The 21707-nt window shown below is 52.1% G+C and overlaps 2 protein-coding genes across 6 annotated transcripts in view; both read right to left on the reverse strand.

Moving 5' to 3' along the window:
* Positions 1-484: 484 nt before the first annotated feature.
* fshr (follicle stimulating hormone receptor) lies at positions 485-4994 on the reverse strand. Of its 3 annotated transcripts, XM_061264139.1 has the most exons (16): positions 4807-4947; positions 4396-4460; positions 4290-4309; positions 4114-4185; positions 3915-3989; positions 3594-3668; positions 3458-3532; positions 3311-3382; positions 3162-3242; positions 2932-3000; positions 2776-2850; positions 2489-2674; positions 2163-2380; positions 1837-2018; positions 1540-1731; positions 485-1417 (listed from the first exon to the last, which is right to left on the reverse strand). In XM_061264139.1, the coding sequence occupies exons 2-16, from the start codon at positions 4399-4401 to the stop codon at positions 887-889; spliced, it is 1929 nt and encodes a 642-aa protein (XP_061120123.1). In that variant the 5' UTR covers positions 4402-4460; positions 4807-4947; the 3' UTR covers positions 485-886. The 3 variants fall into 3 exon arrangements, with proteins under 3 accessions (XP_061120123.1, XP_061120122.1, XP_061120124.1); XM_061264138.1 differs by lacking the exons at positions 4290-4309; positions 4396-4460 and having other exon boundaries at positions 4807-4994; XM_061264140.1 differs by lacking the exons at positions 4290-4309; positions 4396-4460; positions 4807-4947 and having other exon boundaries at positions 3904-3989; positions 4114-4167.
* An 859-nt stretch (positions 4995-5853) lies between these two features.
* LOC133142692 (neurexin-1a-like) overlaps positions 5854-21707 on the reverse strand; it is a 36385-nt gene continuing 20531 nt past the window's right edge. The window contains exons 11-28 of one of the 3 annotated variants that reach the window (XR_009710236.1): positions 21507-21654; positions 20598-20728; positions 20170-20422; positions 18068-18271; positions 17115-17141; positions 14767-14889; positions 14274-14655; positions 14016-14206; positions 13777-13950; positions 12774-12893; positions 12517-12698; positions 12276-12447; positions 10978-11067; positions 9964-10289; positions 8034-8112; positions 7322-7610; positions 6503-7069; positions 5854-5917 (exon numbers count right to left, since the gene is read on the reverse strand). Coding sequence is in view for 2 of the 3 variants with exons in the window: in XM_061264133.1 (XP_061120117.1) it covers positions 6886-7069; positions 7322-7610; positions 8034-8112; positions 9964-10289; positions 10978-11067; positions 12276-12447; positions 12517-12698; positions 12774-12893; positions 13777-13950; positions 14016-14206; positions 14274-14655; positions 14767-14889; positions 17115-17141; positions 18068-18271; positions 20170-20422; positions 20598-20728; positions 21507-21654 (3075 nt within the window). In the remaining variant the exon portion in view is untranslated. Of the gene's footprint in view, positions 7070-7321; positions 7611-8033; positions 8113-9963; positions 10290-10977; positions 11068-12275; positions 12448-12516; positions 12699-12773; positions 12894-13776; positions 13951-14015; positions 14207-14273; positions 14656-14766; positions 14890-17114; positions 17142-18067; positions 18272-20169; positions 20423-20597; positions 20729-21506; positions 21655-21707 lie in introns of all 3 variants that reach the window. The other 2 variants (XM_061264133.1, XM_061264134.1) reach the window with 2 other exon arrangements.

Here is a 21707-nt window from a genome sequence, read left to right on the forward strand (position 1 = left end):
TGATTCCAGTTCTTTTAAGTACACTTGAAAATGGCGGTGTACTTAATGAAGTGTTTATTCGTGACGTCATGGAGGGTAGGCGCGGCATTTTTCACTTTGACCTTTCTCGGTTACCGTAGGCACACCAGTCCACTCGCGATCCCTTTTAGATTCGCTGCGCGTTTTTTATGCATCAATACGTTCTTCCCGGTTTGTCTGCTGCAGTGCTGAGGAAATGTGGAGTCATAAAACGAAGTTATTTCGAAGTGCCGATGGCCAGGCCAGGCCAGGCCTTCTTCTCCTGCTTGTCCAACGCCGCTTAGCACGCTCGCGCCCCCTGGTGACCCGACATGACTACTTTGGTGTACCCTGAAAATTGTTGCTTCCTTTTCACGTCACAAAAATAAAAAGTGAATCGGCAACCATGCCATCAATGCACAATAGCAGTAGGGCTTTTCAGAAGGGGCAACACGGGCAGGCACAATCCTGCAATTGGAAAGCTTACTGAAGTTTTTTACTTTGCTTTAATGGTGATAAAAAAAAAAAGGGCTTGAATAAAACGCATAGTAACAGCCATCTTCTTGTCTGCTTCAGACAGAAACAAAACATCCGTACACAAATAATTCATTAGAGGGGGTACTAATTCTAACAGCAGTCCTACTAAGTCAACCTCCCCCCCACCACCACGTGAAAAGTATACAATTTCCTAGGGGGCAGGGCGCTCAGAAATAGTCTCGCCCAGGGAGTCATTCAGTGTAAAACCGCCACGGCAAACAATTCATCAGTACTTGTATGCTGTCCTTTTAAAGGTCCTTACGTCACATAAGGTACAGAGAGCAAACGCCAGTCCTTGAAGGTTTTACATGCTTGACACATGCAGGTCACAGGCTCCAGAGGACCCCAGATGTCACAGGTGACCAATGCGGTACGGTCGTCTGTCACCGCTGCCGGCCGCCGTCAAGCCCATGTTGACGGGGCCGCTCTTGGGCTGCTGGCACGACGAGCTGTCGGCGCGGTAGCCGTGGGCGCGTGCCTTGCACAGGCCAAAGCGAGCCGCCAGCAGGACCAAGTCGCGGCGGAACGCACGCGTGAAGAAGGCGTAGAGGAAGGGGTTAGCGCACGAGTTGATGGGGTAGAAGAGCACCAGGAGCAGCTTGGCGTCCGACACGGTGATGAGCGGTCGCTTGAGCGCCGCCGACACAGCGAAGAAGGAGATGGGCGCCATGCACAGGAAGTCGGTGAACACCAGCACGGCCATGCGCTGCGCCACACGGGCGTCGGCGCGGGCCGGCGCGCCAGACGGCTGGCGCACCGCTAGATAGATGCTGAGGTAGCAGGCGCACACGCAGGCGAACGCCGCCATGTTGAGCAGCAGCAGAGACACCACATACACCTGCGACCACACCGACTCCACGTCCATCGGGAGGCAGATGCTCACCTTTGTGTGTGTGATACGGGTTAGGGATGGCAAAGTTTAGTTTCACTCCAAATCATTGTCAGACGCTTCCTAACAATCTATTGTGTTGGTCTTATTGGATGGCCAGTGTGCGTGCATCTGACCTTGCTGTAGCTGCTGACCCCCATCGTGGGCACGGTGGCGGCCAGGCAGGAGAAGATCCACCCGGCCGTCATGACCGCACAGGCGTGCCGAAGGCGGAACTTGCGGTCCAGACGCAGGGCGTACGTGATTGTGTGCCAGCGCTCCAGCGTGATGGTCGTCAGCGTGAAGACCGACAGCTCGCTGGCAAACACCTGACGCAGGCAATAGAAGAATAGAGAGGACACAATATGGAAATATAGGTCTATATTTTGGGGGGGGGGGTTCAACACACACGTGAACTCGTGGCAAATACGCACGGTGAAGAATCCGGCGGCCCCGCATCCCGGGCCCGTCTGCCAATCGATGGCGTGGTTGTGGTAGTGCCCCCGGGTAAGCGCGTCCGTGGCGGCGATGACCAAGAGGTAGACGCCCATGCACAGGTCGGCGAACGCCAGGTGACACATGAGGAAGCGCGGCACTGTCAGTTTGGATGCGCTGCCTGCGTGAACACACGCGTACATGCCAGTAAGGCTTGGAATCCCTCCATTCCTTTTAGCACACAATTCTGAGTGGATCATGTGTAAGATGATCATTGAATCATAAGACAACCCTTTTTTTTTTTTTTTTGACTCCCACTTGTCACCTAACAAGACCAGCAGCACGAGAATGTTCCCGAGCAGAGCCAGCACGGACACCACCCAGATGAGGGCCCGCAGCGGGACGCCGGTCATGATGTCCTCGCAAGGGTTGAAGTCGTCAGGGGCCGGGCTGCAGGTGGCGTTGTAGTCCTCCAAGCAGTGGTCCCATAAGAAAGCCGGGTGCTCACGGGCCTCCGGCAGCGAGCACAGCGGATCCTTGGAACTAAAAGTAACAGAACCACTTAAATGCGATTTTGCCCATCAGTGCTACTTTAGAAGCACGTCAAATACGTGACAATAGTTTGGAATCAGGACACAAATTCATGCACACCTGTTCCTGTGCACGTGGCGGAAGATGCAGCAGTGCGACGGGTAGGTGACGCGGGCCTCCCGCATCCTGCCGAAGGCGCGTTGAGGAGGAAGTTCCTTCAGGCCAAGCGCCGACTCGGCGATGAGACTGTGCAGGTTGCCCAAGATGGCCTGCGGGAGCGAGCTCAGCGCCGTTTGGGAAATGTCGCTACAACGGCAAGCAAGCCAGTGACGGTATGAACGGACGGCATAGCGATGCGCATTTTTCGGGTTCCAATCTATACATTGACTCGAACGACTCACACTTACAGGGAGACCAACTCACTGGAACCCGCAAAGGCGTTTGGATGGATGTGACTAAGTTGCCGGTTGCCTTTCAGCGACCTCACACACACAGAGAGAAGGAGAGAAACGTGATTATGATTCAGTTCACATCTCCCGAAATGTGCCATGGTTGTGACTCACAATCTGTGCATCTTTGTGCCGTTGAAGGCGTCTCTTGCCACCGTCCTGATGCCGTTCCTGGTCAGCCGTCTGTCACCACCAAAAAATTGAAAAAAACACTTTTTATATTTGTGTGGCTTAGCTATGCTTAGCACTACAAACATTTTTTTAGACAGACATCAGAAAAAGAGGATTCATAATAGTATCCCCGATTTGCATTGAACGCTAGCCATGCTAAGTAAGTGTCTCACATTTCTCTGATGGCCCTCGTGCAAACGCCGTTGAAGGCGTTGGCGGGGACCTCCTGCACGCGGATGTTGTCATGCAGGTCGCTAAGCAACACACAAAACGCACATTCAAAGACTCGGGACTGTGCGTGTTGATATACGCCAGTGCTTACAGCAGTAAGTCAGCGGCTGACTGCATCTTGGAGAAATCCGGGAAGGTCATGATGCCCGTGTTGGAGATGATCCTGCAAGTTCAGATACGGACCGATTGAGATCTCGGGTGCGGAAAATGCGGGTGCCGGTGCCCGATGGCGACTCACAGACGTTGCAGCTTGACAAGGTCCTTGAAGGCATCTCTGTGGATGTACGTCAGATGTTTGGACTTGGCGATGGTCCTGGAAGACGCAAAACAGCAAAAGTGACTTTCGCTCACTTCGCGGCAACAGCAGAACTCACAGCTCGTTTAGTTCGGGGAGATCCGAGAAGGCAAACGCTCCGATTGACTCCAATGCGCTGTTTTCCGAGATGAAGCTGCAGGAAACAAACAAAAGCGGGATCACCAAGCGTGCCGTTTATTTGGAAAACAAGTCAGCCAGACAGGCTTGGCCTTGCGGTTAGAGCCAAAAGTTCTGCCGTAGCCTACGTGGTCTCTCACGGGACTTTGTTGTTTAGACTGGAGCTTTGCGAGCAGTCTCCTGCCTTTCAGAGCTCCTCATGTTCCACAGGAAAGACTAAATAAATTTGAGCCAAAGAGATAGTCGCTCACATGCCACTTACACGTCGGCCAGACGAGGAAGGCGGGAGAACGCAAAGTCGGCCACAGTCTTCAAGACGCTGTTGTCAACGATGTTCCTGCGGGTTGGCGCAAAAGGTGCAGATTTAGTTGGAATTTCCCAAACAAGGAAGTGGAGGGGTACAAAGTGGTTTTATTTGGTGTTTCCAACTACATTGTCGTGAAGACATGACTGGAACTCACACTTTCCTGAGATTGTGAAGGCCGCTGAAGGCGCCGCCACGGATGGCTCCGATTTGGGTTCGCTTCACCTCCCTGTTGACAGAAAAACAACACCAACAGTGATTCCAGTGTGTGTGTGTGTGTGTGTGCGTGTTTTGCAATCAGGGAGGTTCGTCCTTCACGTTTTTCTCCCACACCTGCACGGCGCTGCCTTGACCTTGGAGGGAACACACACATCGCCATCTGGCCAACTTGGAGCAACAAGCAAGTGCATTTTGTGATTATGAGCATGCGCGTACGTACAGTCATGTCGGCTTGTTCAAATGTTTACCACAAGTATCTTAGCACACATTGTCCCCTCTAAAAAACTAACAAAAAGAAACGTTTTGTTAAGCCAAACATCATTTTGCAGTTTATACACGTTTCATATGGCATCATTTTTGATAATTATAAAAAATTAATAAAAAAATCTAATGATGAATTAAAATATAAATTATACACAAATACAAAAACCTAAAAAAAATGTTAAGTCAATTGCAAACCAAAGGTAAAAAAATGACAATGTTACTGATATCAAAAGTTAAACAATAAGAAAACCAGTAAAAATATTAACATGCAAGGCACAAACGTAAAGAGAAAGTGAAACACTAATGGAAAAAAAATGACTTTAATAGGAATATGTATATATATCATATCGTGTGTGTGTGTACTTACAAGCATTGCGTGTCGGAGGAAATGCCACTCGGGATGTCGGAGTCTGACGTGCGGACGCGGTGACAGGAGCCCACGGCTCGTTCAGACCAACCCGTCGTCTGGACCTGCACCGCCATGACCACCATTGCCATCACCACCATCATCACCATCAAGAAGGTCATCCCGATCCAATTCTTCCTTGTCGTCATTAACGAAGCGTGGACCTCTAACAGACACTAGAGGAGGAGGAGGTGGGATGAGAGACAAGGTTTGCTGTTTGGGGGCGGGCTTTGCTCACGTCTCTCCTTCTTCATCACCAACTTAAAAAGCAAGTAGAACCAATAAAACAAGTTTGAAATCACTTTTGGGCCTTTTGTTTTTTCTTGGTGGATGCAATTGTTCAAACTTTGTACTTCATCACGGCCTGCCACTGTAAAACAGAAGAAAACAACTATTTATTTTTTTTCTCCTCAAGGTTGACCAGGCCAAGATAATAGAGGGCAAAAGGAAGAGAAAAGCAAAAGAGTGAAAATAAAAGCCACTTTGTAGCTTCTCCACCTCGACCAACACATTGTCTCACTTGGGTAATATTTTATTTACTCATTAATCTTCAAAACTATTTTTTTTTCCATAATAAATTTCCACTTTTAATGTTCATCAAAGAACCGTAACAATAAAAATCAACGCAAGATACTGTAGAAAAAGTGTACACATGTAGAAAATCATAGCATGGTCGATGGGGCAGGCTACGGCGGACGCTCAGGTTGGAGAAGGCCGAGAAGGGAAAACCTTCTGGCGAGAACAGGAAGTGGCGGGAGGGGGGGGGAAAGAAAGATGGCAGATCAGAGTCAGGGGTCACCACACACTCACGCACACACACGCATTGTGTTCTGCCAGCATGCATCGTGTGGAAGAACTGGAAAAGTGGCGTTGTGGCACCCACACCCGAGAAGAGGCACAGCAGTAGGTGCGCCAACTTGAATGCTTTTGGGATTTGTGGCCTTGCCTCGACATGAGACTGTGCTTCTCAGCCGCTAGATGGCAACATCCGGCTACCATCAGTTCATGTTGCTCACTCTTGGGTTTTGTGCTCACACTTTTTGTATTTATTTTTTTTTGCTACCCACGGGTGCTGAAAAGAAGAGTGGACAGTTTAGACAATTTGCAAATGTAAATCATCGAAGCTTTTTTTTTCTTTTTATACTAAAATGCACTAAAGTTTTTGTTGGGTCTTTGTTTTTTTTTTAGTGGGCTGGAATTTCCATTGGATGGATTTGAGCATGAATTAAATTTGCAATTCAAGGTACCACTGTACATCATGTTCAGGGTTGGGGTCGGGGGGGTGAGCAAAAATCAAAAACGAACAAAAATGACAAAAAGGAGGTTAGAGCCAATGCGTCAACCCAAGTTTTGTCCACAGGCTCCATGGAGGACATTTTGTCTCTGCCGCGATTGTATTTCTAAGATGGTGGCGGTGTCTCCTCCGCCTGTTTGCGGTACAAATCCACAATTTCACGTGCAAGGACAAACAACTCCTCAGAGAGTCAGAACTTCCGTCAACTTCATCATCCTCGCTGTGGTCTTCTTTTGAAGAAAGTGCAGGTCCTCATCCAGTATGTTACGTGTGTAGGTAGCATGTAAAGTCTCCCGGGGGGGGGGAAAAACCCGCCGCACATTTTCTGTCCCACACAAAGCATCCGGCGGCTTTTGGCCTCACCCTGATTTCCCGTCCCGTTGCTCGTGTGCTTGTTCCTTTTGTTCTTGTTGATGGGAAGATACTTGAAGGGGCTGGCATGATTTTTTTTATTTTTTTGTGCTCCCATACTCTTTCTCCGTTATGTGCTTCATGCCCATAAAGGGAAAAAAAATGTCCATTGTTGACCTTTGAAGGAATCCCATAGGAGCAGAACTTAAAAGGGTCCCAGAAATACTGCGCGAGGCTGACTACAATAAAGCAAGCAACGCTCATCCCCATGATTGGGCCAAATTTGAGCACCTTTCCTCTCTTTTCATTCCAAATCAGCGTTGGGCAGATTATCAAACGAAGGATTAGAGGGAGGGATTATCTGCTGCTTGGAAAATTGCAAATGTTAAACCTGTTCAATATTTACGATCACAATTCCACATGCGCGTGTAAATTACGGGCGGATTAGGAGGAATTCTTCCCTTTTTTCCCCGAAAGGTGTGAATAATTACGCATCTGGCTGCCGATAAATCCCGGCCGGGTGTCCCCCGACTTTTCTCTCCCGGGCTCTGCTTTTGTGTCGTCATGTCTGCGGAGCATCTGGAATGGTATGCAAGAGTTCAGAAAAGGGGTCCGGTCCCGAGGCTCTGCGCCTTTTCTTCATTTTGTCCTTTCAAAGCAGTCCGCGGACGTCTTTGTGCTTGAATGTGTGCGTTGTTGCCGTGTGTGTGCGTGTGTGTGTGTTGGGAAGAATATACCTATTTATGTACATTGAGCCTTTAGTTGAGTTTTTTGGGGAATATATATATATAGTGTGTATATATATATGTATATAAAGGTTAGACGTAGTACTCCTTGTCTTTGTTCTTCTTGTTCTTGGAGATCTTGGTGATGCCGAGCGGCTTGTCCTTGGCGCTGCCGTTGGGCTGCGTGGCCGAGTTGCTGATGTAGTTGCGGCTCTCGTCCACGTGGTACGAGCCCTCGTCGCGGTTGCGGTACTTGTACATGGCGTAGAGCAGGATGAGGATGCACAGGGCCGCCGCCGCCACGATGCCCACCACCATGCCCGTGGTGCTGCTGCTCTCGCGCACCACCTCCGACGGGCCGGGGAACACCTTCACCTCCGGGAGGGGGGGGCGTGCTGGCGAGTAGGGGGGGGAAACGGACACATCAAACACAGTCGTGCGCTCATTTGTTCAAGTGCAGCTTTACAGATGCCACGTCCGCTCCGCAGAGCTGCCAATCGGTGTTAACAAATGATCTGGCAGGACCGCGGCACGACTACAAAATGAGCCGCCGCCGCCGGCGCGTGCCAGCGCATTAAAGGCCAAATAATCTGCATGCAAATCCTCTCTGGGAGAAAAGACGACAGGAGGCGCGAGAATGGCATACACCAAGAAGAAGCGAGGCGGGTGGGCGGGCGAGCTGTTAGGTAACGCCTGCGGGCACAAACTAGCAAAAGCAGCCTGTGAATTATTCATGGTGGCAACAGAAAAGAAGCAAAAAGGAGAGAGTGAAACAGCGGACATGTGCGTGGGAGTGGCCTTCTCGGTTGCCGTCTCACCTGAGCTTGGATCACACGGGTCGATGTCTTCGTCGTCGCTCGGGCACTCGGCCGACGCCACCAGGATGTCGTCTGCCGACTAGTGAGAGAGAGAGAGAGAGCGACTCAGCATTAGCTTGGAGTGCAAATGTGGCCTTGTCGGCACGGTGTCAACATGAACACGCAACGGCCGTGCCCCACTTTAACGCTCAGCACTTCGAACCCGCATTGATCTGTCCGCTCTTGTTGCCATGGCTACGCCAACTTCAGGCTGCTCCTCAAAAAAAAAACATTAAAACAGATGCTGGGTGTGGTTTGAGTGAGCGACGAAGCGACGCAGCGTTAAGCTCGCCGGGCGTGAGAATTTTGCCGCGCGTGTGGTCACCCCAGGGCTAAATAAATATCGGATTGTGATGCATTGCGGTCGATGTTGGCCGGGATAAAAGCGAAAGAGGCGAGTGAGTAGCACGGCTGAACAAAAACACGCAGTCTCTTTCTTTGCAAGCTGTCAAGTGCAGGAAATATTAGGATGAAAAACAAACAATCGAAAGCCAAACCACTGAGCTTGCCTGTGCATGTTTTTTCTTGTCTGGTTTCAATTTTGTGACCCCTTCATGCCCTCTCTGAGCCCCCCCAACCCCCCCCCCCCCACCCAAAACAAAACACGATGATGATCTGAAGCTCTCTCATCAAGAACGGGAAGCAAGCCGAGACAAAAGCAACTCAACGGCTTTTGTTGTTAGGTGAGACTAAAAGTTGAGCACACGTGCATTTAAAAAAAAAAAAAAAAAAAAAAAAAAAGCAAGATCTCTACCTGAGCGGTCGAACAATGCCAGCGACCATCCGAGCCTCCCTGACCAAGTTCACACATGGTCACTCCACTTTTTTTTTTTTTGATTGGTTGCCAGCCAGAGTCCCGCCGCCATCGCTCCCGTGGCTGTGCAGCAGGAGGATAAACTCCAAGGAGCGCCTCCGACGCCACGAAAGGAGAAAAGAAACGAGCTCTACTCGCGCAGATGGTGAGATAGGAAGACGCAGCCAATCGCCGGCCGGGCTCGCTTTGGCAGAGTGGGAGGGGGGCTAGAGGACAACGAGGGGGAGGGAGTGGAGGACGCAAATGAATCAATAATGTGGAAAAATCGAAAGTCTGAAAAGTGGGACCAATTTCTGGCATCGCTACTTATTTCGCGACAAACTCCAAAGAAGGAAGCTTTGGGTAAAAGTGACGCTGGTGTCCTCTAAGAGACGTGAACGGCAAACCTGTGTCTGTGAGCCTCGTGCATCCACACTGCAACAGGCGCTCCCCCCCCTCCCTCCCAGTTTGCTCTTCCTCTCCTGTCATGCATTATTAATCGTTTTTCTAGCTCTCATCATGGCAGGACAGAAAAATGTCTCTCCAGATGGCACGTCCAGTCTTCACTATCACGCTGATGCAAGGATGCCGCAATTGTGCTCGCTCCACCTTTGTGTGTGTTGCCTGGCAACAGGCTGCAGGAGCTGCTTCGAGTTTTTTTTCTTTTCTAGCGGAAGCGATTCAGGGGGAGGAACTCGCTGCAGCACGGCGAGCATGTGACCCAGATCTCATGGCAGCTACCTGTCGATCACTCCTGCAGTTAGCGCTGACGTCAGCGCCGAGACTCGGGTTCAAAAATGGGTAAGCCCGCCTGGAGATTGACGGATGACAGCGCTGTCAACCGTGCGGCGCCGCCTTTCATTATTGATGCCCGAGGCCAAGCTTTTCGCCGTTCCATTATTTATGGGTGAAAAAAGCCGGCAGTGGGTACACAGAGGAGTGCAGCGATTCCACCGAGGGTGGGTGGGAGCAGCGGGAAGCGGGGGCTTGCTATCGCCATGGCAACTTGCAGAGAATTTCAGCCAAACCGTGCCGACGCGCTCGACATGCGCACACAGATGTATTTTGAGAGCGGCGCTGGTTTGGATTGAATCTGACCTGCTGCGTGGCGCCCAGCTTCCTGTTGCTGGCGGTGGTGGTGGTGGCGACGTCCCCGGCGGCGGGTGAAGAGTCGGAGCGGTTGGCGGAGGCGCCCCCGGCGGCGGAGGCGCTGGACTGCGGCGTGATGGAGGAGGAGGGCATGTCGCCCACCAGCCGGGCGCTGCCTTCCACGCGGATGTGCGCGTGGCCCTCGGCCGCCATGTTGAGGATGCGCAGGCCGTTGTAGTAGAGGCCCGAGAGCTGGCCCTGGAACATACCGGCGCGCCGCTCGCCGCTGCCCACGCGCACCGTGGTCTGGCTGTTGAAGATGGTCAGCTGGCGACCTACCCGTTGGCACGCGCACACACGCAGAGAGACACAGGCGCACCGGGGGGGAAAGAGGACATGCACGCAAACACAGTCACACACAAAAGCAAGGTTTGAGTGTTACACAATCCCGCGCCAACACACCCGAGGCATGACAGAGGATGGCAAAGACCAAGCCGTGGGCGAGAGGGATGGGGGGGGTCGCCGGAGGATTGCCGTGGTGATGACAGACAGACAGAGCGAGAGAGAGCTGGACAGATGGGCGGATGGACGGACAGCCCCGAGAAGCATGCACAACATGGTCAAGTGCTGTTAAAGGGACTATGAGGCTACGTGCATTGCTTGCGTTGCAGACGAAGGAACTAAAGCCGCTACGTCAAGTTGGTTGCGTGACACAATATTCACATTGTTATTGTCACATTATTGACCTTGCACCTTTTAACACTTTTATCAGCATTTAATTCTCTCCATCGTCCCTTTAACCTGATATTATCAGATAGATACACACTAACAACAGGCACTACAGTTATTACACAAGTATTACAAACTACAGCTGCCCAACTTTTAAAGACTTAATTATGGATTTAGAGTTTTAGAATGTTAGTCGATGGTGCACAAGATAATAAATGTAGATAAATATATCTATATGTAAAGTCATATTGAATTGTTTTAAAGCTTTTAAGGAATTTTAATCAGGGTTTTTACCTTTGTCGAGTAGCCAATCGTCAACTACTCGACCGAGCCGATAGGGGATTCGCTGTCTGGCGATGGCCAGGCGCTCGTTATCAATGTTGCCTTTAATTTAGAGATGAGAACACAGTAGTAATTACGCACATCCCAAAATCGTGGCACAGGAGCTGGATACAAAGAGAAGAGCAATGAAAAGAAAGTAAGGGTCCGCTCACGGTCGGCGCGGGGGGGGGGGGGGGGGGGGGGCAAACGGGCTCGGGACGGCGGCATAGACATCAAATAGACCGGACGCCGCCGACCTGCCCGTAAACTCACGTTAGGCGACGCATTCAACTTCAGGACGCCGCGACCGAGTTGACACTTCCCGTTGAGCTATTCTCACACCAAATATTGATTTGGTTTTTCTGGACCACCATTTGTGGATTTTCGAAATCACATTTAACTCATTTTGATAGTCAAGTTGTCCTAATGATTTTTTTTTAAATTTCGGGATGTAAATAGTAAAACCAAAACGTTATCTGCCTGTGCTGTCGGACAAACGTACTGTAAATGAATGGAATGAAGTCGGCTCGTCTGATCGGTGCCTTGAGCAGGTCCAGGTCCTGGACAACTTCCATTCATGTTTACATATTTCAAAGTAGCACCTCCAAAAGCGAGAGTCAAACGCTCACGACGACCCCTCTTTCGCCAACATGGCGGCGCGCGTGTATTTGATGTCTATGGCAAGGAGTGCGCGGCGGCGGCGGCGGCCGCGTGGCGTGGGTGCCAATCGACAGGCGGCGGAGACGTTTCCGGCGAGCGGACTCTTACTCTCTGTTCATTGGCTTTAATCTAAAGAGACATTTCAGGGGTTAACAGATCTGCAAGAGCACAGGGAAATAACGTTACAGCTTCTGTCTGGCTTTGCTTCTTCCATGGTTAACATGTACAGGACACACAGCTCACAACAACTAGCATTTAGCATCGGGTTTAGGCAACTACCTTAAGATTTAACACTTTAAATAGAATCCAACAGAACAAAAGTGAAGAAGAAAACAAACATTTGTTCCTTATTTTTTTCTCTCTCACTAGTTAAACATAGGACATGACTTTTAAACGATATTTTTTAAATGTCTCCCCAAAATGCACCAGCTGTTATTATTCTCTTTTAATGGTTAGAGAAAAAACACTTAAATTAAAGATGACCTTTTAACACTATTTAACAGAGCTAGCTAGCATAAACAGGAAGACTTTTATGGTTTAAAAAGTTTCATATCAAAGAGCAAAGGCCAATATGCGGGCGCAGCGAGTTGGCGCGCCGGCCCGCCGCTTACCTGAGGGGTAGCGCTCGATGACGGGCAGGTCGTCCAGCTGCAGCGTGGCGTTGCCGCCGCTGCGCGTGAAGCGCACGATGTGGTACTTCCCGTCGTTGACAAACTTGGAGCTCTCCTCGATGTTGATGTCGTCCGTGCCCACGTTGAAAACCACGCGGATGTTGCCCTTGTCCTGCGCAAAAACACGCGGGCCGTTTTTACACTCGCCGGCCGTCGGCAAGATTTGCAAACGGGAACGTACTATCTGCAGCTGAAGGTAGTCTCCCAGGCCGGACGCGCTGTCCACCCGCAGCAGGACAGCGTGTTTCTGCTGCGTGCTGAAGCCCAGCGCCAGCCGGTCGGCCCGGGTGCTGGGGCGCTCGTTGGGGGGCCACGTGTAAACCACCACGCCGCCATCACGGCCGAAAATGTACGTGGTGCCGGCTGGTGGGGACCAAAAGAGAGATCGTCACGGAAAGGCAGCCCTGGCGCCGACAGCGGGCGGGCGGGCCCACTGACCGTCGTTGCAGAGAGGACCGGCGTAGGACGTCATGCTGCAGTCGCAGGTGAAGCCCTCCCACTGCTGCAGGCAAACGCCCTGATTGGAGCACGAGTCCTCCTGGCACGTCGTGCTGGGACCTGCAACCGGCACGTGCGGGTCAGTTGGTCTGGAGGCTCACAAACAGTTGCTACTACGGATGGCGCCACAGAGTCCAAAATGGAGAGCATGCGGGGGGGTGGGTGAGTCCGGATGAGGACAGCAGGAGGAGTTAAACATAAGCGTTATGTTTAAAGGCCCCCGGTGGTCTTCTGCTGGTTCGCCGTTCTCTTCCTGCCTCATGCTGGCCACAGCTCGCGGTGCGGGGGGCGGGGTTAAGAAGACGCACGGCATGCTGCTTTTGGCGGCGGAGCTGTGGTCATCCCGGAACAAGCTGTGACCGACTGACCGGTGCGGAGGTCACGACTGTGATGGGGCTCACGGGAGGACAGGTCGCCCGGGACCAATTGCGACTCGGGATCACCGACAAGACTGCACAGCACTGGGAAGTTTGGACGCGAGCGGGAGGACATGCCGGGGCGGGCAAACTTTTCAGCTCAGGGGCCACATTGGAAGTTGAAAACGACACACGGGCCACGTTGTTGGCCGATGGAAAGAGGAAGGAAAAAAAAAAAATCGAAAGTTTCTTTTCAGGGGGAAATTTGCGAGCCGGTCTGTTGCGATTGAAGTAGCGAGCGGTCGGCACGTGTCCCGCGGGCCGTCCTTTGCCCTCCCCTGACATGTACAGCGCACGCACAAAAAAGCGAGATACCTTGCAAGTCAGCTTTCATCAATGTAACTTTTGTGGGCCAAACAAAACAACAAAACAAAAAAAGCAAACCAAGTTAGGTGGTTAGTCCATGTGCAGAATGATGACACAACCTTCCGTCTGGGTTAGTGGGTTAACTTTGTATGAGTCGGATGGAAAACGAAAACAAAGGAAGGATGGAAAGCCCTCACATTGCGCCCCTCCCGCCGCCTCACCTTCGCAGCCCCGCTCCACCTGTCCCACGGTGGCCAGCGCGTCGGCCAGCAGGTCGGGCAGTCGGCCGTTCAGGTCCACCGTGGCCAGGCAGCCCTGGAAGCCCTCGCGTGAGTGCACCAGCTTTGGGAGATCCCGGTACATCTCTTTGGACACGCCCCCGATGTACAGGTCACCTGTGTCAGGAGACGCAAGCAATGAGGGACCAAACATTCATCTCCCTCCAACCACCCCGGCCTACCCTTCAAGTCAAGGTTCTTGGCGCCCATGGTGGTCTGCGTGGTGACTTTGGTGTCAATCTTGACGGTGTGGAGGTTGTTGGTGTCCCGGGAGATGTGCACGTTGTGCCAGTGGTTGTCGTTCAGGGGGCTGTTGGAGTTGCCCTTGATCAGGTGAGCCCCGTTGCCCAGGTCCGAGATGTAGTGAAGGTATCTAGAGGAGAAGGTCTTTGTTCAGGCTATGGCACATCTTCAGAACCAACGATCGCAACAAAGCTCACCCTTTGACCAGCTCCACCACGATGAAGTCGTTGCCGTCGCCGCGGTTGAAGAGGACCAAGCCGTCGGGCGAGGTGGTCTTGAACTGCATGAAGAGGTGCATGGAGTAGTAGGCCTGCAGCGTGGGCAGCGTGACGAAGCTGGAGCGCGAGCGGAAGGTGACCGGGTCGGCCACGATGCTCTTGTAGCCGATGACGGCGTTGAGCTCGCAGTAGTCGATGTCGCCGTTCTTGCACAGGTCGATGTAAGGCATGCCGTTGAGCGCCAGGCCCTGCAGGTGCCCGATGAAGTTGGACGGCACGGCCGGCATGAAGCGCTTCTCCGTCACGATGCCGGTCTCCACGTTGTGGAACTCCAGCTGCGTGTGGTCGCCCGCCATTTGACCTGCGGGCGGCCAGCGGCACTCCTGAGATCTGTCCCGGGGTCTCGCCGTCCCGTGAAACACACGACAACCCCGCTTTTCATTGGACCGGCGGCCCGAGTGCGGCGGGTTACCTTCCACGGGCTGCAGGTCGTCCACGGTGAGCTTGAGGCCCTTGCCGCGCCGGACCACCCGCACCGTGTGCCACTCATTATCATTGAGACCCGAGGCCGCAAAGATGGTCTCTGGGCCTTTACCTACACATAGTCCAGAGCACCGTTACACATATGCACACAAGAGGGCGCCGTTGAGACAAGACAAGACGAGATGCCAGAGAGGGAGAGACGGACACGCAGACAGAAAAAGACGACGACCAGGCAGGCTGGATTGATGAAGGTGAAGAAATGAACAAATGAAGATGGCCTCTCACACCTACATGAAATCATTTGCTCGAGAAATCTATTTCCAGTGCAGTACGCCACAAAACCACATGGTGGTGCTACCGATACGAGCTACTTACTGCAGCAAAAACACAGTTTTCATGTTTGAAGAAAATTAAAAAAAAACTGGTACAAAATAGCTATAATGCGTTGAGAGGGAACAATTCTATTTTTGGGAGACGGTATTACAAATAACTGGAGAATTTTACGTGCAGTACCTCAGCAAAGCTCACAGTGGCACTCGAGACACAGGCACACAGACACGCGCACACGCACAAGCACAGCATCGAACGCGTCTCTCTCCTTGGTGCTGAAGCGCCCACGCTAGCTCCCAATTTGCCACCGTTCGCTGCGCACTTGACAGCCGCAAGGCGCGCAGTCCCCACCCGCCAAAGCTTGACGGCGGCGCGCACCCACATCCGACCCCCCCTCCCCCATGCTAAGCCCACGCGCGCTTCAGTCCTACCCCTCCCCTGCAAGCCTGGTGGGTTGGTTGGAGTGAGTCTGCTGATGCTGACCTACGTGTGGTTAACCGACCTCAACACGTTTGGCTGCGGAAAATGTCACGAATCACTCACACGCGTACGCACACTTAATACCGCAGTAGGGATGCACTCGTACCACCAAGTACTCGTCCATTTATTCTCCTTAACCCTCTATTATGATTACTATCATTAACCATGTATTGTGTTTAACATACAAATGACAGGCTAGTATCGGGTGCCGTAGTATCGGCGCATTCTGACGAGACAAAATGTTACAATACAAGACAACTATAATTCTCACAATCTAATTGTCCCGAAGTGGACCAGTGCAAATAATAATTTTTGTAAACCTCAAATCATCGGCGGTAATCTAAGTGACCTCCCCGAGTCGGTCGACTGCGGGAAATGTCAAGCAAGTGAAAGCGCAAAACACACAAACACATTGAACACATTTGGGCCCGCTGCAAAGCGAGTGCAAAGTGTTGTGCTGTGTTGTGTTGTGTTGTGTTGCGCGTTCCCCGGGGGAGACTCAGCTGTGCTGCGGGCATGAGCAGCTCATCCTGTTAGCATGGATCACTGCGCTGCACCGCGCACAGCCGGCACGGGAGACGGGCAGACAGTCAATGACGCGCCTACGTATGTGGTCACCTGTGTGTCGCGCCATGTGTGCGCCCTTTTCCCTTTCTTTCTTGCAATGCAGTGCAAGAAAGAAAAGGGGGAGGGAAAAAAAAAGATTGAGGTCGGCTGCTGCGAGGGAGGCGCAGTGATCTGGGCGTCGCTGCCGTGTGCCACATGGGGAGTTTTTCCTCAGAAAAACAGAATTTGGGTCAAAACCGTTTCAACCAAATTTGGAAAAAAAAGCTTTAACTTTAATTTCGTAATGTTTTCTTTTCTAAAAGAAAAAGCGTCAGGAATGTTGGCTGAATAGCCTCTCCAGTTGCCCGTCCAAGATTGGATGCGGGGCCGTGTGGTTGGCTAGCGCCGTTTCTATGGCAACTGCAGTCGTCCATTTCACCGCCGTCACGGAGCACTCGTCTCCCAACGCGCTTTCTTCCTCGCTCTGTGGTCATGACAGACACAAACGCCACGCCGGGGAATTCAATTTCATCTGGGATTCGACGGCGCTCGCAGCAGCATGACGGGAAAGTCGCACGCGCGCACGCTATGAAGGCGTTCCTAAACATCCCTCATGTGCCCGCAAACAAATAAAAGCCCCCGAGGCGTGGAAGTGCGCCACATATTTTTAATTAACTCGCTTGCCGTGCTAGCACGTTAGCTCGAGCTTTCACGCCGACTCCTAGCTGCACTAAAAATAACGGCCCATCTTTGAGTGACAACGGAAAACGTGTACGACAAAGCGCTAACAGATTGAAATGTCGCCGCTGCAGTTTATTGGCTGATTTGAAAACGAATCTACACGCCGGAGGCAAATTAATGTGCGTGCGGGCTGGTTGTTGAATGACAGATTGCCACCAGATGAGTGAAGACACACATTAGGAAGAAAAAGAGGGTGAGGACGGAGATGAAGATGCTTAGGTGAGATGGAGGCTGACTTACTGGCGGTACAGTTTATCCTGATACAGTCTGGAGGGAGAGCAGAGCAGAGGGTTAATGCCGCACACGCGTACGCGGCCTCCACGTCCCGGGGACGCACACGTCGACACACCGCCGGCACCTCACGACTCTGGGGCGGAGGGCAACGGGTCGTCGCCGCTGCCCGGGCCAGAGTCGTAGGACAGATGGACTGGTAGCTTGGGTTTTGCTTTTGTTTTGATGGCGGATGTGTCGCGCGGCGTCAACCGCAGAGAAGACGTGGCTGCAGACAACCAGAGACCCGCACGTGCGCCCGCCCCACTAGGAAACGCACACACACCCGTCTTCTTGCCATCAAAGTCCCATTACGGTGAAATGAGAAAGGTGTTCATTGTCTTTCGTGAAGGGTCTGTCCTGCCTCTGAAAGATTTTCCCGAGCGCTTATCCTATGCTGTGGGTGTCTTAACAGAGATTTATTTCTCCCTAAATTACTTCATTAAAGCTGTTGAAACGCGGGATGGAAAGACAGCCAATCAGACGCCGGGGTGCCAGTATGTGTGTAGCCCGTTTGATTTTGTGACAGTTAATGCGTTTGCGTTGCTGGGGCGGTCGGGTGATGCACGGGTCCACTGGCAGTGAGCAGAGAGTGCAGCTTGAAGCTCAGACCCTCTGTTCCACATTTGACAACAACAAGCAAATAAAACACAGCTAACCTTGGTTGGCATATTTGGAATTGTTTTGAAAGATACAGCGGAACCTCTTTTTTGGGTGGTGGTGCTTCAAAGTCTTACAAAACTGATGCCATGATCCAGAAGAATGACAACGTCATGGAAAGTCTCCAGAACGGTCTTTAGCCTTACGAAGCAGCACGTGGCTCGTGACTTTCAATTCAGAATTGCGTGTTTGCGGTGGGGAAAATTTGAGGGTCGATTGAAAGGAAATTGAAGAGGTTCCGCTGTAACGCCTCGAGCGAGTACCTAGGTTGACGGTGAGGCGCACGCGGCCACCGTCCAGCTCCAGGCGCAGAGTGTCGGCCGAGTTGCGGGACGTGGTCGCCATGAGAACGCCGTAGGCCCGTTGCGAGCGGAACCGCAGCGAAACGTCCTCCGCCTCCGTGTGCATGGCCATGGGCAGCTGCACCTTCATGAACTTGCTGCCGTCGTACGACAGGATGGTCGCGTCTGCGGGTGCGAGAAAGATTGTTGGACGGGCACGAATGACTTTCCACTTGGTAAAGAACTCGAAACATGGATCTGATATGAACATCTTGCATCCAAATTGTATGTTTCTCAATATTAGCGAAAGGGCCCGCCACAACAGATAGCGTGACTTCATCGAACAACAACCCCGCTCTAAAAATAGCGCAGGCTAGCTGCCGGCTTGCAGTGATCAGGTTGCATCCGAATATGCGGCGGTGGCAAAGAAACGGCCGCGGGCTTCGGCCATGCAAGCGGCTCAGGTGATGACTCATTTGCATGCTCATTTGCATATGCATCTGTTCTCAACCGCGCTACCTGCTGGGCCCAATCCTCAACCGCTAAACTGTTTACCTCTGAGAACGCCCTCCTTTATTGGACAATTACGCACGCGGCTAAACACGCTCGCTCGCTTCTTTCTTTGCCTCCCCCCGCGCTTTTATTTTTTTTTTCCCCCTCTCCGTTCCTACTTTGCTTTCTACCCCCTTCGCTCGTCCTGTTTCCGACAGAGCCGAGAGAAAAACAACAGAACAGGAAGAGAGGGAGGCTCATGCATACTGATGAGAGAGAGAGAGCGAGAGCGAACGTGTGCGAACTTGAACGGCAGCAAGTTCATGAAGGTGCATGCATGTCCATGTCAGAAGTGAGCGAATTGATGCGTGCACAGAGGAGGGTTTAGTTAAGTGAGGGAGGGAGGTGGAAGCTGTTGGTTAAAATGCAAATTAAGGCTCATTAAAGGCGAGGAGAGAAGACGAGCAGAGAGACCATGAAGATGGTGGCGTAGCGTGAAAAGCGCCGGAGAAAAGAAGAGCAGCATTTGCCGCCGCACTGAGAGCGTCTCAAATCATCACTCCCCATTGACACGAATGCAAATGCCAGTCATTTGTTTCCAATGAGGAAAAAAAAGGAATCTATAAAATAATATAATTTTGTCACATATTGACGGTAGTGTGGTCGAGACTAAGCTACCGCTACTGATCTGCATGAACGGCACGGCACCTGCCAAGTGGATTGTGCAAAATGCCGCCTCGGGAGGGGCGGGCCCCTTTCACGCTGCCTGTAAACGCTAGCGCCAGATCACGGCGTCAAATCATCTTTCAAAGAGGAAGCGGTGACAGGAAACATGTCCGTTCTTTGGAGAGAGAGAACATTGACGGCGGCGGCGTGTTGGTTTGTGAAGAGAGCGGTTGGAACAAAGAGAGGCAAAGGAGGACGACGAGGGAGGGAGGGAGGGAGTTAGGGAGGGATGGAGGATGAGAAAAAAAAGAGAAAGGGAGGAAGAAACCGCAGGTAGAAGGCGTAAACACGGCCAATCACTCTCTCCATCTGCTTCTCCATCTGTGCTTCCTTTAATCCAGCGACGCAGCAGTTAGTGACCCCTCAATGCGCGCGCGCGCGCACACACACACACACACACACACACACACATGCACACACTTTGGGATGAGAAACACTTTTGAGTCCCGCGACAATCGCCGCCGTTTCTTCTTGTCTGACTCCATTTCGCCGGCTGTATCAGTCCCGCCGCGGCTGTTCTCTCTCTCTGGACCCACCCGCCCCCTCCGTATCTCGCTGTCGAGATTGCCGTCGTTCCCTCACCTGCTGTCAGGTGGCGTCGGTTCCGAGCCAGCGCCCCCGTCCCCGCCGCATCGATCGCGCCGCTCCTATCGCTTTTTTTGCACCGCCGAATAAAAGTAAGACGGCGAGCTGCTCTCGCAAAAGGACAGCGCCGCCGTTTTGTCATCAATCTTCACGAGGGGGCTTTTTGTTAATGCGCGCCAGGGTGGCCAAAAGCTAATCGTCAACATGAAGCTCAAACTGTTTTGGGCTATTTTGGGCATGACCAAGGTAAGGTTTTAAAAAAATATATTTCTGGGGCTCACCTCTCTCGCAGGAGCGTCCCAGGTACCCGGTGCCCGAGCAGTCGCAGACGTAGCGGTTCCATCCCTCGCGGCAGACGCCGTTGTGCTGGCAGGGGTTGGACAGGCACTGCTTGGGCAGCTCCCGGGAGCACGACGGCTTGACGCCCACGGCCCGCTGGGCCTCAGCCAGCCGCCGGATGTCTTTGCTCTGGCCGTCCACAAACAGGTCGCGGATGCAGCCCACGTAGCCGTAGTTCAACAGCGCCGTCCACACCTGAGGCGCAAAAAAAAAGTTAAGCAAGGCTTTCAACGACTTTGACATTTGGCAGTTTCTTAAAATCGAATCGGCGGAGCAATGAACTCAAACTGTTGTTACTCCAGCAACGTCATATTTGCACGGAGAAAAAAAAGGGGCAGGGCCAAGTGGGAGATGTCAGGAGCCGACGCACCTCCGTGGGGAAGATGAGTCCGGCACGGTCCTCGGGAAGACCCCCGAGGTAAAGCGTTTCATCCAGGTCCAGGATCTCGCTGTCTCCGGGCGCCGTGTAGGCCGTTCTCACGCTGTTCACCGAGATGGTCCCTGAAGGCAGCACAGACATCGTCGCGTTGACCTTCAACCACCATCATTGTCATCATCCCACACTTTGTATTCCTCCTCATGTCAAGCGACGCAAATGCGCACCCTTGCCCGTGAGTCATCAGCGGTGGCGGCGAGCGAGCAACGGCCACCATTTTGCCATCAATAAATCATAGTCCATTTATTTTTAGTCACGGGCACCGTTAACAACGGAGAAGTAATGAGGGCAGGATGAGAAAAGTGAGTGCGCTCTTTGCAATTACAAAGTCATAAACGACGCCAGCTATATTGATGTTTGGAGTGTTGGATTCAATCATGCGCCGTTTGTTTTCTGACTACAGACAGCAGGCAGACAAACAGGATTACTGCCTTTTCCACAGGGGAGCAGCAAAGCGGGCAAATTTTAGCTCGGGCCCCGTCGTGCCAGCAACGCCGTCCAAAAAGTGACGCGCTGGGAGAGGAGAGGCGAGGCGAGCGAGCGAGCGAGGGAGGGAGGGGCAAGGGGGGTCTTCTCATGTGACTGCTCCCCCACCCCACTCCAGAATGGAGTGTCTTGTCTTGTCTCCTTCACATCATAATACGCACAAGAGTACTTTAGGGAGAAAATGTGTTCTTGTTTTGTTTGCACAGTGAATCAGTGCAGGGAGAGCGAGATAAGTCTGGATAAGCCAATGAATGCATCACGGGAAAAAAAAAAAAAAAAGGGGGATCACCAAATACAAAAAAAAATGAATGAACACATTCTGTTAAATAAACAATTGGATACATTTAAATTTCGTACCTGAGCGTCCGTCTCTCTGGAAGTCCACGTGGTACCACTCCCCGTCATTGACCTTCCTGTCGATGGCTTTGGTCTTGGTGGTTCCGGAGCCCATGTCCAGCAGCAGGTACAGGTGGCCGTCCAGCATCTCGATGGCAAAGAAGTCCACCTGAACGGCCAACGGGACGCCATGGCGTTAGACGCTTCGAGGACATTTTGAGG

The sequence above is a fragment of the Syngnathus typhle genome, linkage group LG18 (assembly GCF_033458585.1).
Source record: "Syngnathus typhle isolate RoL2023-S1 ecotype Sweden linkage group LG18, RoL_Styp_1.0, whole genome shotgun sequence".
Classification (NCBI taxonomy): Eukaryota; Metazoa; Chordata; class Actinopteri; order Syngnathiformes; family Syngnathidae; genus Syngnathus; species Syngnathus typhle.